This window comes from Pithys albifrons, chromosome 5 (assembly GCF_047495875.1).
Source record: "Pithys albifrons albifrons isolate INPA30051 chromosome 5, PitAlb_v1, whole genome shotgun sequence".
In the NCBI taxonomy this organism is placed as follows: domain Eukaryota; kingdom Metazoa; phylum Chordata; class Aves; order Passeriformes; family Thamnophilidae; genus Pithys; species Pithys albifrons.
In genome coordinates this window covers 8,367,465-8,384,115 of record NC_092462.1, presented here as the reverse complement: position 1 = coordinate 8,384,115, position 16,651 = coordinate 8,367,465, and the positions used below count along the sequence as shown (strand labels likewise).

The 16,651-nt window shown below is 42.0% G+C and overlaps 1 protein-coding gene across 1 annotated transcript; it reads right to left on the bottom strand.

Annotated features, from left to right (window-relative positions):
- Window positions 1–566: 566 nt before the first annotated feature.
- On the bottom strand, window positions 567–11,996 carry TMEM184C (transmembrane protein 184C). Its single transcript, XM_071555635.1, has 10 exons — window positions 11,636–11,996; window positions 9,824–9,954; window positions 9,690–9,726; window positions 8,403–8,608; window positions 7,513–7,587; window positions 6,680–6,773; window positions 4,677–4,789; window positions 3,904–4,003; window positions 2,735–2,906; window positions 567–2,318 (listed from the first exon to the last, which is right to left on the bottom strand). Exons 1-10 carry the CDS (start codon window positions 11,750–11,752, stop codon window positions 2,026–2,028), a joined length of 1,338 nt encoding a protein of 445 aa, XP_071411736.1. The 5' UTR covers window positions 11,753–11,996; the 3' UTR covers window positions 567–2,025.
- Window positions 11,997–16,651: the final 4,655 nt, after the last annotated feature.

Genomic DNA, 16,651 nt, shown 5'->3' with positions numbered 1-16,651 from the left:
TCATTAGGTCACATGTTTCAGATGGGCTCTCTCAGTTTAACTTCAGGGACTGTTTTCCTCTCAAAGCTGCCTCTGTACCTTACTTAAGTTTTACACCAAACAAACAGATATAACTTCAGATATTAAAAACCAAATTCCTTCAGTGTGAGGTTTTGAAAATCTACAGCACAGTAGCTACTCGGCTTCCAGCAGCTCTGATACTTCAGATACTACTTCTACCACTGCCTCTTTTTACCTGTACACATGCAGGAAATCAGATTATTTCTAGTAGGGGCTACAGGGGGCACTGAAGTCCCACAGCATTGTGAACTTCTACAAGTTGTTATGTTTTAGAATATCACTGTTAGGAGGATGATACCTGGAATCAAGCAGAAATAAGTAGACTCTGATAATTCATTGGCTCAAACAAGAACTCCCTTTTCAGTACAAGCCATAAAAGACTGAAAGCACAAACTCGTGTAGGAGTTATACTTAAGATCCCTTTCCTCCATGAGGAGGACAGTTGTAGCCAGGTGTCATTCATGCTCTGAAGTTACTGTAGCAGTAAATCAAATTGATGAAAGGTGAACAGTTTAAATAAAATCTTTATTTGCTTATTTACAACAAAGGCAATGACTTGGCAAATTGAAAACCATGATTTTCAGTTTCTCACTAACTTCAGATACAGCAAGTACATACTCAGCTATAAAATATGCAGTCTAGTGAGTAAGGCGCAATATTTACATCACACTAGTACTGCAAAAAAAGCACTTAAGATGAACTTACTGACAGCCAGAAGTTAAACATTTATTCGGTAAATGCTAACAATGCTTAGAAAGAAACGTTAAGATCTTGTCATTTAAAAGATTAGTGTTCTATTGATTTGGGCATTGTTTTTGTCAAATTGCAAACATGCAAGAGAAGTAAAAATCCGATAAGGAGATAAAAGGGATACCCCTCTGACACTGTCAGTTTTTGCAAAATAACATTTTGCTTCCCTGGTCTGAAATCTAATGCTAGTAACTCCAGTATTAGATTAGCTACAGTTTTACCTTAGCAAAGGTCTTCTCTGGGGTTGTGGTGGGAAAAAACAAGCTATTACATTTGAATCCAGGCTACACTGGAAGCATAATACAATCACACACAGACACAAATTTAAGAATACAAATTACTACAAACACATCGTCAAGATATCCTGCTTTAACCACTTAAAAAAACATTAAGTGTTAAAGAATTTATTGCAGCCCAAAATAAAGAAATCAATTTTGTTTGCTGCCTCCTTTTTTGACATCCTTTATTCCCCCTTCATGTATTTTAAGGTAGAAGGGCAGGAAAAAATGTAGTCAAGTTAAGGTATTAATCCAAAACTTACCATCCTGGCTGTCTCTTCTGAATGTAAAAGACTTACAAACTATGAGCTACAAGGACAACAGATAAGCCATCCATATGATCTGAGCATGGAATTTGATAGTGAAGCCTGTAGGGAATGCTTGCTTTGTACAGATTCTTTACTGATACTCTGTAGTAACTATATTCATGAAAGGGCAATGCAGGAAAGGGAAGGAGATGGCATCTGTACAGAAGTTACCGTTTCACTCACATTCTGTTCAGCACTGGGGGATGGAATTTAACCGTCATTAAGAGGACAACCAAAGTTAATACAAACAGTTTTTGCTACTGACCTCCTTAAATTACATTCTTGAAATTTAGTTTTCCCATGGGTAGTAGTACTTGCATTTCATCTTTAGAGGAGCATTTTTACAGATATTTCTTTTGTATTAATGAAAGTCAGTGTAATTTTGATACGATGTGGAAGTGTTTAGCAGTTTAAGGTGTGGATTCTTAAATTTATGCAGAAACCTTTACAGTGTGCGTGTTTTGTATCCATGGGCTACTCACAGATACTCACATCCATGACAGATTCCAAAGTCAGGTGTCAGTCACAGCCACATCCTCCTCCTCTCCATGCAGCAGCTTTCCAATTTTTACTGTTAATAGTACTTGTTAACAGGATGCATGTGGCAAGTTTTCAAAGAAAAGCTGAGTTTAACTTTTATCCAAAGCTTTCTCTGATAAATGGTGCTCTAGTTCAGGTGATTCCTCAGCATCCTGAGTAGCAGAGGGATTATAAATCCCATCAACTGCAGGGGCTGTCGTTGGGGTTGTGAGAGGTGTCACAGTGTGTCCAAACCCCTGGTAATGCCCCATGGGGGAAGATGGCATCGAAGAAGCATCAGAAATTGGGTCTTGAGTAGATGAAGACAGTAAACTTGTATGCTCATTTTGTTCATGATCCTCAGGAAAAAACATTTTCCTTGGCTGGCCCAAAACTGTCCTTCCTAAAATTGAGGCAAATGAAAATATTTTTTAATCCTTTCAGCACTATACCAGTCTTTGAACACATCAACTCTAAAACAAGCATGTTAAATTAGAAGCTAAGTCTTTGTTTTGCATCAGTTTTACATGGATATTATTAGTTTTAATAAATAAAAGCATGTCTTTCCATTTAAAAGTAGAAAGTACGTCCCTCTCTCTACCTGACACACCTGGAACATCAAAGAAAAATTAAAAACTCTACTTGAAATCAGTCAGGACTACTCCAGAAAGCAAAGTGCCAGATAAGGCATGAAATCTTCTAGGGATGCAGCTGCCACTAATCTTGTAGTGTTCTGAAGATACTACAGGGAGGGGCAATGGCTTGCCATGAAGCTGGAAATACATATGCAGATTGTAGAAAACTTGTCCTGTTACTTACCCACATTTCGAACCTGTTCTGATATATCTGCCCTTAGGTCAGAAATATCCCACATTGCAAGAAAGGAGTCGAAGCATGACCCTTCTTCAGCTTCTTGAACATAAGGTTTGTAGGAAAAACTGTAGTGATGTGCAATAGCAGCCAGAAACATCTCCACACAAATGATAAAATCCTGCAGTGAGAGAGACACTGACTTAATTGTTCTTAACTGGAGAAAAATAGCTCTGGGTCTCTTCTACAGTTGAAATACTGCAATTGCCATGAGATACTTTTCCACAGGCTTTGGTGAGCCATATATACTATATACATACAGGAACCAGTCCCCTGAGGGACCGTAACAAAACAACAAAATGCGGGGAAGGGCAGGGCACGTTCTGCATGGGTGGGGCATTGCACTGCTCCACACCCCACCCACTGGAGCCTCTGATCCTGCCCCTAAGTGGCTACCAAGCCACTGGTACACAGAAAGGCCCAGCTGTGGGCAGGGCTCTGGGAGATCAGAGCAGATACAAAGATACATGATGTGTCCCACTACCTTGGGACCTCGCTGGATCCGAAGTGGTGGCTATTTATATTTCTCTCTCCTTTTCCTCTCTTTCTTCTCCTAACTTCCTCTTCTCAAAATCTGGGTAACCTGAAGTTGGATGGGTAAGAGTTTGCCAAGGCAATTCTTTGTGAAGGGCCTTACTTAGAGCAGGTGATGTTTTAAAATTTGTCAAGTACCTTATTTGACCGTAATGTTCCAAAGTTTGCAATTAAAAGTTTGTTATTCAGCCTCCTGAGAAGTTTGTCGTTTTCTCCCACGTGCTGCCAGAGGGAATCAAAGTACCCAAACCCCTTTAAAAACTCAAGTGAGCTGGGGGCACAACAGAGACTGACTTGCTTGAAATGGATATTCAACAAGCAGCAGCTCTACAGTGAATACTTCCAGGAAGAAACACAAGGCTACCCAACAGAAGTATTTAACTGGGGCATGTCCCTTCTGCCTAATACCACGGATATACAAGTGTTGAGCGTAAAACTCTCTTGGGGTGACTGGCTGACACTTAGGACAGCTTAAAATAAAATCAATACTAATCTAGCCTGTGTTAATTACAGTGAGCATGATAATATTTGCTTGAGATAACCTATATAACCCTTCCTCCCCAGAAGGAAGTGTCTGCTCCTACCTGTAGACCTGTAGCCACAGCTTCCACACTTTGCCAGTCCCAGGTGTGTTTTTCAGAAATAACACCAACTTTCACCAGTAATGCAATGAGCACAGCTTGCCTATAAAGATTAATTTTTAATTATTATTGTAACAGTAGAGTCAAAATATTTGCAAGAAAATCTGGTAAACTAGGCCTGTTCATACGTGTACATAGGAAGAATCTTACAAAAAACTTACTGTTTATATATTTGGATTTTAAGAGGAAGAAACAGACTTACAAAGAGATGTCATTCATCCATGACCCTAAAGAGCAACCAAACCAACAGAGAAAACAACCAAAGGAGACTCTGTTGTTCCACTTAATCACTAGAACAAGTTGCTTCTCTTTCAGGGTATTGCTGCAGCCCAGTGAGTAATGGTCAGATAGTCAAATACACTCACTCATCAGTAGCTAAGTTTGACCAAAACTTAAATAGCATACTTACAGTAACTTATTTTGAAAAAGTAATTTTTTACTTCAAAAAGTAAAAAAAGTAAATTTAGTTTTGAAATAACTGCAAGTGGAGATTCTAAAATAAATCATGTTCGTGAGAATCACCCTACAGCAAGTCTAAAAAATAATCTGAAGTGAACAAGACTGCTCTGTCCAACATATCCTTTTCTCCTCACTGCACTTCACTAAGATTATGGGTAGATTTTTAAGGCCCCTAACCTCAGTAACAAATCCAGCCTTTTTAGCTCTTTTAGGATCCACCCTGAGAGCAAGAAGTAATGAGTAAATAATGCACTTACCAGAAAGAAACAAAAACTACCATCTTCACACAAAGGAACTTGCCAACAGGTTGGATAGGGTTCAGTTCCTCACGTAGTACTTTATAAAACAACACCAGACAATACATAGCAAACTGACAAGAAAAAAAAATGGGAAGCTTTCAAATCCTTGTTTTTCTATGAGGGAGCTGTTTCACATTTTTTAACTGAATAGATGGTGTTTCACAGTATGATTCAACTTAAAAAGCTATCTATTTTTAAAAAAGAGGCTTTGGATTTATGGAATATTTGCCTTACTGTTTTAAAGTACTTTTTTTTTTGGCTGACATTGTATTTCTGAAATGCATGGTGTTGGCAGAGACTGAGATCATCTACACACTCTACAAAGCACAGGAAGGTCCCATAAAATCCTTTCAATGCCAAGCTCATCTCTAGGGAAAATGGCATAAAAAGCACATGTTCTTTCAGACTTTTGTTAGTAACACCTCAAATGTTGTCTCTTTATGAGAGATGAGGCAATAAATGCAATCTTCACTGCAAATCTGAACTAATATACAGCCACACCTAAGGAACTGATCTCCCCGTTCATACACACTCTCCTGGCCTCTTAGTAGTAAGTTCCCATAAGGAGTCATGTCCACCAGGACACACAGAAGTACACGCTGCTGCTGGGACTGTTGTCCCACCTTCTTCCATAACAGCCACCCATCAAACACGGGGATGGCAGTGAGGGGAGGACTCAATTGCCAAGTGATCCCAGTTGTCATGCTGTTTTGACTCCTGCTGCTGTTGCCAAGAGATGTAAATGCAATCTGTGATCTCCAAAGTGAAACTTTACATTTTAGGGGCTGCCATCTTACCCTGACATCATCTGACAGCTGACTCAACAATAAAAGATGTTTGGCAGGCCAGAATCTGAGCTGTGCACACACCATTGCCATCTTTTCATAGAATCAGTTGGATTGGAAGAGACCTCTGAGATCATCAAGTCCAACCCTTAATCCAACCCCACTTTGATTACTAGATCATGGCACTCAGTGCCACATTCAGTCTCACCTTAAAAACCTCCAGGGTCAGAGAATCCACCACCTCCCTGGGCAGGCCATTCCAATGCCTGACCACTCTCTGGAAAGAACTTCTTCCTGATTCCAACCTAAACCTCCCCTGGCAGAGCTTAAGCCCATGCCCTCTTGTCCTACTGTTGGTTGCCTGAGAGAAGAGACCAATCCCCACCTGGCTACAACCTCCTTTCAGGTAGTTGTAGAGAGTGATAAGGCCTCCCCTGAGCCTCCTCTTCTCCAGGCTAAACAACCCCTCATCCTCTCCCCATAGGACTTGTGCTCCAGTCCCTTCAGCAGCCTTGTTGCTCTTCTCTGGACCCGCTCCAGCCCCTCAATCTCTTTCCTGAACTGAGGGGCCCACAACTGAACACAATACTCAAGGTGTGGCCTCACCAACGCAGAGTACAGGGGAAGGATCACTGCCCTGGTCCTGCTGGCCACGCTATTTTTGATCCAGGACAGAATCCCATTGGCCTTCTTGGCCACCTGGGCACACTGTTGACTCACGTTCAATCTCCTGTCAATGCAAACCCCCATGTCAATGTTGTTATCACCAGCTTTTCTAACACGGAACTTTTAACACCGTCACTGTTGATTCTTTGGATGTGTGCTGGGAGGAAGCTGCAGGAGCAAGTGAAGTCATCTCTTCTGCAGAGAGGCAAGTCTGCAGCTCCAATACCTGGGCCATAACCACCTCACCCATCAAATAATTTGAGGTAGAGAGGTGGGACACTTGATTGCTTTATGGAGCTTTGTGGTAAAAATTCTAAGATTTTTAGATTATGTGTTTTTCTAGTGGTTTGCATATATGATATTGAACAGATAGTAACTTTGACTTACAGTCTTCTACCCATAAGAATTACCAGAGATTAACACACTCACTGTCAATAGTTCACATAGAAGATTCACACAAAACCAATACAATGACTTGAAAGAGCAGAAAGATGCACTCTTGATACTCACCAGCTGTGACATGTTGTTAAGTATAACCAAGTAAGTCCAAGCATTGTTGAAGCTGAAGTTTCCTTCATCATACACTCCCACTAGTTCACAAATTCTGAAAGAATTTTTAGAGTTAATTACTGTGTAAGCACAGATCACATTCTTGGAGTGCTACATCTTCACTACATTGATCAAATCTTAGAACCCAAAAACTCTTTTGGTACTGGGGGCCTGCACAAGAATCAGTTTCCCAACAGTATACATATATTATATATAATATAAATATTTATAAGGGTATTCATTGCAACTTTTTCCACAGCCCCACAGAACTGACAGTAATGGACAGCAATACAAAGTTCATGAAATTTAGCTGTCAGCATCAGCATGTGTACCTTTCTATTATTCCTTTACAACCACAGTCTGTACAATATGTATGGAGGCACAGTCAAGCTTGTTACATGGAAACTTTAAAAAAACTTCAAATTTATGTGAAACTTGTCTTTAAAAACACCCAACTGTTGAAGCCAGTGAGAAAAGGGAAGAAGAAAAAAGAATCTAAAAATTAGAGGTTATAAAAATATCTTTCCTACCCTAGTGGTAATTCCCATTCCCTCCCAGAGACTTCAGATGCAGGCATTAAGTATTTATTATTTCAATTCTGCAAATAGTAATTTTCTATAGAGAAGCCATAAAGAAATCATAGGTTGATTCAAATTGCTGGGACCCATTTAGTATGTAACACAAGTCTGCTTTCAAACTGCCTTGATTCAATACAAAGGACATGAAAACTCTTTCCAGTGTAACTCAAAATTACATCCTGAAGATCAATATTTATTATTTATGAGCATACTTACAAAGCAATAATTGTAGTAAATGGTCTGACAACTGTGTACTGCAAAACACCCAGTTTACATCTAAATAATAAAACTCTGCAAGAGAAACACAAAATTCATTGTACAAGGATTTAAATAAAATGCACTTACAGAAGTATAGAAGTGCACTTATGGAAGTTTTCTGTTCTCAGTAGATTCACTAAAGTAACTTTTTATTTTATGGTAATTTCAACTTCTGCTTCCAGGACTTCAGATACTACTTGCACACAGTGTGTATACACAAAAGACTTGGACTTTTACAGACACACAACAGGAAATATTCAATGATTCACTCATTTTAGCCATGAAAAGCTTCTGTCAGGGCTAAAGAAAGAGACTACAATTTTCACTGTATTTGAAGATGCTTAAGAATTACTTGGATTCTTAGTTTATCTTCAACATTTCTAAACAGCTTTATCAAAATCTCTTGAGAGGTTTTATCAGTTTAAGCATGCAGAAATAAACACTTCAGGTACATAAGATGCCTTTCATGCTCATCTGTAGAAGTAAAAGCAACAGACTATCTGGCCTACCCCCAATTCCACAAGAGGTTTTTGGCAAATGCTTTATTATAGCAAGAGAAGCAAATTCAAATAGACCTTTATGCAATACTTTTCAAAAATGACAGAGTTGCCTTATGCACCACTCGAGGCAATGCATGTTGGTAACTAAGTGCAATTTACAGGATGTTTTACAGCCAGATGATGACACCTTCACAGCTGCTCTCAGCAGAGGTTCATGGCTGATAAACAAAACCTGTACAAATTGTAAACTGACTCTGTCAAGCAATAACAGTTATGCTGCTAAATGTGAAAACAAAATATGTATCTGATTACACAGCCTAAAATTTTAAGATGCCATCATATACTCACTCTCCCATAGCCCACGAGGGACAGCAGCACAGAGGGGGCAGATGTCTCTGCTGATCTTTCGCTTCTATTATTAATACGAGGTTGGGGTACCGGTTGGTTAGATAATTTGAAAGAAAAACCATAAAATTATAGATGACATAAGCTTCATAGCATTCTCGACATGTATCCACATATATTGCAATGTTGGGGTATTTCAAAGCTATCCACTGTAAGGAGAGAGGTACACAAAAGGTTACGTGCAAGAAAGACACGAGTGATTCCAAAGACAACACTGGCTGGGCAGTTCAGCAAGCAATACCTCACGAGACAGCAGGCACTAATTAAGCAGGGCTAGAAGCATTTGGCTAATGAGAGAGCAATGCTACAGCTAGAAAGTAATGTTCTGTAAAAATACAGAACTCCAGGCTGCACCTCTGCTGCTTCAAAAGGAAGCAGCTCAAAGCAGAGCACAAGAGATGCTTTGTATCTTTCATGATATAATTCTGTCTTTTATTCAAAAGTAACTACATCAGTAACTACACATAACCTATTCCTGTTAGTAGGAAACAAGATAAAACTATTTCCTGAAATTCACATATTCATTGTCAAGGTGGGTTTGAGAACTAAGTTTTAGTCCATAAAGTTGATTTTGTTTGGTATCTAATGTTGTAAATGTTTGCTCTGACATATTTGCAAAATACAGAAGAAAGCACAGATTAGCCTTCAAGTAGGAGCCAACTCTCTAAACCATAATTTCTGACAGAAAAGGGATTTTTTTTTAGCAAAAGTGAGATTATGGATCAGCTTTCAGAGCTTTCGGTTTCTAATTCTGGGTGTCACCCTGCTGTTGAACTGTGCAAAGGACTTTATCCTTTGCCCCCTGAAGCAAAGAGGAATAATTTTAACACTAAGCACAACTCAGGAAAGAATTTTAGTTGTAAACCTAACTGGGGAAAGTAAGGTAAGGCACTGAATTTCAGTCAATACTTGGATCAGTCTGGCTTCCAGTTCTGCTGTTAAGATGGAAGGGTCAAAAGCAGGCTCTTGTCATACCCCTTTCCACATCTGTCATAAAAGGATACCCAAGGACAGGGTTAAGAAGGGTTAGTCAAAGCAATCCCCAAAGTTCCACAGGGAGAATACATTATCACTAGAACTATGCTTTGATGTACTCCATAAGCACGAATGCCCAGAAGCTTCCAGGGGTACCACTCTCTATGCAGCACAGTTCCTGCTGTCACACTGTTTTCCCTCACTCCCACAGCAAACAGAATTTTATTGACCTGTTAAAAGTAAGAGAACACTTACACTGTCTAAACTGTAAATCGGCACCATCCATAGAATCCTGTTACAACAACAAAAGAACATTTAATATTACTAGAAGTCTTTTTAGTCTGAATTAAATTCAACATTTGTAGCACGGGTGAAATGTGAAATGTTACCTTATTATTGGTTTCTGTAATTCAGGTTGAGTATAATGGACCAGATGTTGTAGTATCCCCCAGAGAGATATTGGGATAGTCATCAGCAGGAATATCCCAGCAATAAACCATGCCTTGGTATGAATGCCAACCTTGCAAAGAAAACGAAAAATGCAAGATCAAAGTTTCAGTCTTAAAAGTATTTCAAGCACACAAAACACTCTACAAGAACAGAATAATACCTACTATTGAATTTACTGAAAACCACCACAGTTTCCTTGCTTTAGTTCTGGAACTTGTCTCAGTTCAATGCTGCACTATACAGTTTCTGAAAGCTTGGGAATTTAAAGAATTTTTAGCTTTTAAAATCTAGTTCCAACAAGTAATCAATTAGTTTCATATAATGAACTGAAATAGATACGTGTGTATATACAGAAAAACATCTGCTAAAACATAGGGCTAAAATTTTAAACCAAAGCTCTCTGAAAAATAACTACACTAATAATCCTAAGTACCAAAACCTGAGAAACACAACAGACTCTTCTCTGTTTTTTTTGTTGAAAGTGTATTCTCTGATCCCCTCATGTACATCAACATCCCATGTTTTCTGCTGCTTTCCAGTTTTTTACAAGTATCAGACTTAATGGTATGAACTTTGATATAAACATCCATTATGCACCAGAATAGGATTTCAAAACTGAAAATTTTAGACACACTCAAGACAGATCTTACTGTCACTGAGTCCTGAAATTTCACCACAGAAAAGCTCACCCCCAGTGGCACAGGCCCATGTCACATTGAACAATACTTATATTTTAAAGTTTAAATTTACTTGTTGTTAGAGAAGTGATTCTCTCACACGTGTGTGTGATTCACTATTACAGTACCACCAGCAGGCAAGAGGAGTTTCTCTGTCAGTAGAGATGCTCTACTCAATTCTCCCTGATCAGACAGAATCAGCTTGATGAATGCCACTATTACTGCTGAGTTTCACAACATAAGTTCTGGGATGAAGGTATAAAAAGAGCCAGTCTCTTCTTGTTGGTGCCAACCATTGGGGCATGAGGCAAACGGGCAGAAACTGATACACAGAAGTTCCACCTAAACATGAGGAAGAAATTCTCTACTCTGCACTTGAACACATTGTCCAGAAAGGTTGTGGAGTCTCCCTGACTGGCAATATTCAAGACCTGCCTGGACACAATCCTGTGCCATGTGCTCTGCTTGAGCAGGAGGGCTGGACCAGATGACTGACTCACTGTGGCCCCTTCCAGTCGGACCCGTTCTATGATTGTGTGTCTCTTGGCTGATTTCCTCAGCATCCCACCAACTGTTCAAACATCAGCTACTATGGAACAAGCAGGGCAAATAAACCTGCCCTGTCCCATCGCATTTCCCTGGGGCTCAAGCAGCAGAACAAACACACCCAGCAGCACCGTGGCCTTTCCTGTCACAGAATGGGTCAGGTTGGAAGGGACCACAGCGGATCATTCGGTCCAAACTCCCTGCACACCCCAGCACACAGGATTGTGTCCCGACGGTTCCTGACTATCTCCAGCGGAGGAGTCTCCACACCCTCTGTCCAATTTGCTCCAGTACTGGGTCACCTGCTCCGTAAAGTTTTTCCTCATGTTCAGGTGAAACTTCCTGAGCATCAGTTTCTGCGTTTTGCCCCTTCTTCTATTGCTTGGCGCCGCCGGGAGGAGCCCGGCCCCATCCTCTTGGCACCCTTCCTTCAGACACCGATGAGATGACGCCTTTGCCCGCCGGGTCCCTCCCGAGTCCCTGCCCAGCGGCCGCAGCGGAGCGCACCGGGCCGGGCCGCGCCCTCACCTCCAGCTTCTGCAGCTCCCACACGCACAGCGGCACCACCACCAGCAGCCCCACGATGTAGAGCAGCACCACGAGCGGCCGGATCCATCGCCGCCAGTTCCCACAGGTGCACGGCATGGCCGCGGTGGCCGCACCGACCTCAGCGGGCCGGCAGAGCCCGCGGGGCGCGCATCACCGGCGGGGCCACCGCCGCCTCACAGCCGCCGCCAGCGCCTCGGTTCGGTTCGGTTCGGTTAGGCTCGGCTTGGCTTAGTCTTGGTTTAAACTCAGTTTAAACTCGGCTCAGATTAGGCTCGGCTCAGATTGCGCTCGGCCCCGCCCTGCCGCTCCCCAGACCGGCCCTGCCCCGCACACGCCCCCACGGCGCTTCCGCCCGGCACCGCTTCCGGCTGCCCCGCCTCCGCCCCGCCGGCCACTCCCATTGGCTGCTGGGCCTGCCCGTCACCGTCGCCCCGCCCACCAGGGCACTGCGGCGAGTCCGGCGCTGCCGTACCCCCCTCCCGAGTGTTGGTCTCTCCCAGGCGCCCCCCCCGCCTCACCGGCAATGGTGTGTCCCGCACGGCGCGAGCGGGGCGCGGGAATGTCCGGGAGCGCGCGGGAATGGCGGGAAAGGCAGCGGGGGCCGCGCTCACTGCACAGCTGGGCCAAGTCCCGGTCTCAGACCCCTCCCCTGACCGCAGCACAGGGTGTGCGATCCCCTGGAAGGAGGCACCCCACGGTGCCAGGAGTGGATTGTGGCATGGAGAATGCAGCGGGCACACGAATAATGCAAAACACGTGTTAAACTTCAAGGATTTGTTGGGCGAATAATGCAGAACGGGTGTTAAACGTCAAGGATTTGCTGGAAGTTCTATTTTTCACCCCACCCTACCCCCCTCCCGCTTTGGATGTGCTGTGTAAAAGCTGCCTAATTGCCCTTTACTTTGCAGTAGCCACTGGCAGGACACGAGACTTGAAGGTGCGGAGCTAAATTTGGACCACAGGGGATATAGTCAGTGAAATATCCAGGGAACTGCAGCTGTTTCAGAGGAGGCAAATGTAGGTTTTAGTTTGAGGTATGACTGAGACATGTGTGCTGGAAGAAACCCCATGGAGTAAGAGGTACTAAAGAACAGGGTCTCATTTCTCCATAGTGACATTCCTGAGAATAGGGGGGGCTTTTTCCCTTATTTTTTCCTTGCTTTTCACCATGAAGTTACCAGAGGTACCGTGGTATACTAGTCAAATAGAAAAGCTGCATGGTATGAATAGTTGCTGTCTGTATTGTGGGACTGACTGAAGGGTGCTTTCACTGGATGTGTGTACAGATAAAGGAAACTTCCCACTCGGGAAATGACAAAACCCCCAAACCTGTCAGACTGCTTATCCCAGATAATCACAAGTGTGAGGCCAGATTGCTGTTTGTGAGATCTCCTTTTCCCTTTATGTGCTGCATGGATGTGGCATCCAGTACTTTGCAGGGCCATGTGCATGGATGAGGCAGAGGCTCAACTCGGAAGTGATCAATTGTTTACCTGCTATGAACTCCCAGAGCAATTCTTCACTCTCTCCTCCAAGGAAAAGCCAATGAGCCTGAACTCAGCCCACAAGCCAACAGCTGAACTATGCTGGCATAGCCAGGCATTAAGATTGTGATAGCGGGCTATTTAATGTTCCTTCTCCATACCATGTCTTATGAGGCAAAGCAAGACTAAGTTCTTAATGATATCCCCAGTAAGTTTTAGTTTTCTCCATAGATGAGTAATGGTGGATGATTTCCACCAAATGTTGGTGAGCGATTCTGCTCTGAGGGGCTCAGCTATAAGTGATTCAGCTCTAGCCCCTCAAAGCCAAGGAAGGCTCCCTCTGCTCCGATCCCCCTGGAATGCTGCACTCAGAAGAGCGATCCAGACACCAGGAGGCTCGGCGGCAGAAGCAGCACACTTTATTGGGATCACCCGCTTTTATGGGCTCAGCAGGGAAGTTTCTAGAACAAGGGGCGGAGCTAAGCTGCCCATTGGTTGGAAGGTGTGCAAATGAAGGATTGAAAACGGACCAATGGGGTGTAGGGGTGGAACTTCACAATAAACCAATAGGGAGAGTGGTGGGAAAGGAACCGTAGGGGATTATGGGAAGAAGAAACTTGGATAGGGAATGACTAAGGGAAAATACAATGGGGAGGACATGTTTATGACGCACTTTTAGTTAGACCTCTGATGTTAACCTATCAACATTGGGGGCAGTAAAAATTGGAGAGTCCTCATCCTCGTAGGCCCAGCGCTTAAAATACTCCTGCCATTTAGTGAATCCTGGGTCTTCTCCCACAGGTGAGGGTGAATTTTGAAATTCTACTCCACAAAAATATCATCTGTTCCATTTAGTCCAGTACTCCCCTTTCCCACAATTATCTAGAGCTTAGAAGAGGGGTCTGACTGTCAGCAGCCCTGACCACCTGAAGTAAAAAGTCTGATACCCCGATTGCCATTTCTACCATCTTCTACCAGTCAGCAAATTAGCTACAAATGCAACGTTCAAGTTTAAGGGTAAGAAACATTCTAAGGGAACTGGAAGATCATCCCTGTGTTGCATCAAAAATAAAAGTTCAGCAGGGGTAAGTGATTTGCTCAAGGCTGTGGCAAGTCTGTGAACAAAATCTTATTCACTGACAGTGCCACTAAAGAACAATTCTTCCCATGCTGTTTTGACCCACTACATTTCTATATTTTATTACCAAATCAGTACTGAAGTGACTATTCTGTTTACCTTTGTTATTTCTATGTGACCCATTCTTGGCAAGATGGTACAAGAAGTAGGTAAATTAGAAATTAACAAGCTAATAAAAAGCACATACATATAAATACTTTTCTCAAACAGGTGCTAAACACATATAATGGTAACATATCCATCAAGATGTTCAAAATGACAGCATTTTATACCATTAATGAATAAACGCAATATTTTTTAAAAATTCAGGATTTCATTGAAGGCCCAACACTGGTTTGGTTTTTGCTTTGGTGATTTTCTTAACTTCACTAAGAATATGCAGCTGAAAACTGGCTTCTTAGTGATGTTTGTGATAAAAGTCCTTGCATCATTTGTAGTACTCAAAAGCAAATAAGCTGTTGAAGGGTCTGGATAGTAAGTCCTACAGGAACATCTGAGGGAGCCGGGGTTGTTCAGCCTGGAGAAGAGGAGGCTCAGGGGTGACCTTACCACTCTCTACAACTACCTGAAATGAGATTATAGCCAACTGGGGCTTGGTCTCTTCTCCCAGACAACCAGTGACAGGACAAGAGGATACAGCCTCAAGCCACACCAGGGGAGGTTCAGGTTGGACATTGGGAGAAATTCCTTTAGGGTAAGGGTTGTCCAGCACTGGCATGGGCTGCTCAGGGAGGTGGTGGAGTCACAGCCCCTGGAAGTGTTTAAGAAAAGACTGGATGTGGCACTCAGTGCCATGGTCTGGTTGACATGGGGGTATTCAGTCATAGGTTGGATTTGACAATCTGAGAGGTCTTTTCCAACCTAATTAATTCAATGTTTCTGTGACTCTCAGGGTTTGTTCTCCACTGACTGCCCTAAAAAAGTCCTTGGTGAGAACTCAAACACTTCACAGACTTAAAATCATTGTTTGGAGCTTATTCAGTCTTTTTCTATCTACCAGTGGTTTGTGTGCTTGCCTCAGGTTCCAAAGGAGGCATCTTTGCCAGCACAAGCTGATCTCTTTGTGCTTAGATTTCTTAGAAAGCAAAGCAAGCAAGGTAATGAAGTTATTAAACTGGGTACCCTTCTTCAGTGTCACTTGTTACATAAGGCCATATTGTAAATAAATATAAATCCTGAAAAAACAAAAAAGAATGCACCTCTAATAGATTGTTTTGAATACTTTCAGAAAGTTTTTCTACAAAACAAATTAGATTGCTTTTTAACCATAAATCAAAGACTATTGGGTATTTTAAATGTCTAGAGAGAAAGCAGGTTTTATACCAAGTCCAGTCAAAATATGTGAGCAAGTCATGCTCAGGCAACTTCGGAAAATGCCAGCACTGTACTAGAATATGTAAATAAAAATTTCTTTCACAGGAGAGGTGAAAAAGTATCATTCCCTTCTACTTTGCATTGATAAGGCCTTATTTGGAAAATTTTGCATTAGGTTAAAAGCACATAAAAACAATAATAAATAAGCTGTGTCTGCTGAGAAGCAACCAGCATGATCAGAAGTTAAAAATGGGGGTTTTCAGGAAAGACTAAACTGTGTTTTGAAAAGACTTAAAGGAAACATGATAAATGTGTATCAGCACAAGTGTGCAGAAACTGTGGCAAGTGTTATACTTAAGCATTGAAGTAGTGTATGGTTTCAGTGATCTCCACTGCTAAAGCTTCTCTTAGGAAATGTTCCACTTCATGTCCCAGGAAAGATCCTGGGGTTTGGTCAGAAGAGGAACTGTTGTCATCTGTGAGGTTCTAGCCTTTTGTTAGGAAATCTCCTTTTTCACTACTCTCATCTTTCAAGAGAACTGAGGGCATGTTCTGTCTTTGTTGTGCCAAACTTCCTTTGTCAAGAACCAATTCTGCTTCTAAAATAATTTCATATACCAAAATTGTTTTGTTTCAGAAATGAATATGAGTTAATAACAATATGGCCCTCAAATGCAGCATTGTTGTGAGCTGATAGTTGCAAATATTCTGTTTCTCAGTTGTGTTTCAGTAACACAGGAAACAACTGTATGAAATCTCATCCTCCCATGTGGATTCATGTTCATGAATTTATAACTTTTCCAAGCATTTTGCTGTGAAAAAGTCACCTTTGACACGTAAGAGAAGGATTTGGTTTCCCAACTGTTGTATGGGTTGTCAGTGAACAATCTGAAATGTGAACAATGAACTGCGTGGGACTAATTCCATCTCCAGGACACATTGAAGCTTCCTTGTTTTCAGCAAGCTACATGTGAAGTGTTGGTAAAAACCAAACTGACAGAGTTCATCTTCACTAATTTTTAAGGCTTCTAATATTAGAGAAAAGAGTAAAAAAGCTAC

Bases quoted from the DNA above. Each gene is read 5' to 3' on its own strand.
- TMEM184C (XM_071555635.1), bottom strand. From the start codon at position 11,752: ATGCCGTGCACCTGTGGGAACTGGCGGCGATGGATCCGGCCGCTCGTG. The intron at 9,955-11,635 runs GTGAGGGCGCGG...TTTCTTTGCAAG, and splicing joins GGGAGCTGCAGAAGCTGGAG to GTTGGCATTCATACCAAGGC. The intron at 2,319-2,734 runs GTAAGTAACAGG...CCTCAATTTTAG, and splicing joins AGAACAGGTTCGAAATGTGG to GAAGGACAGTTTTGGGCCAG.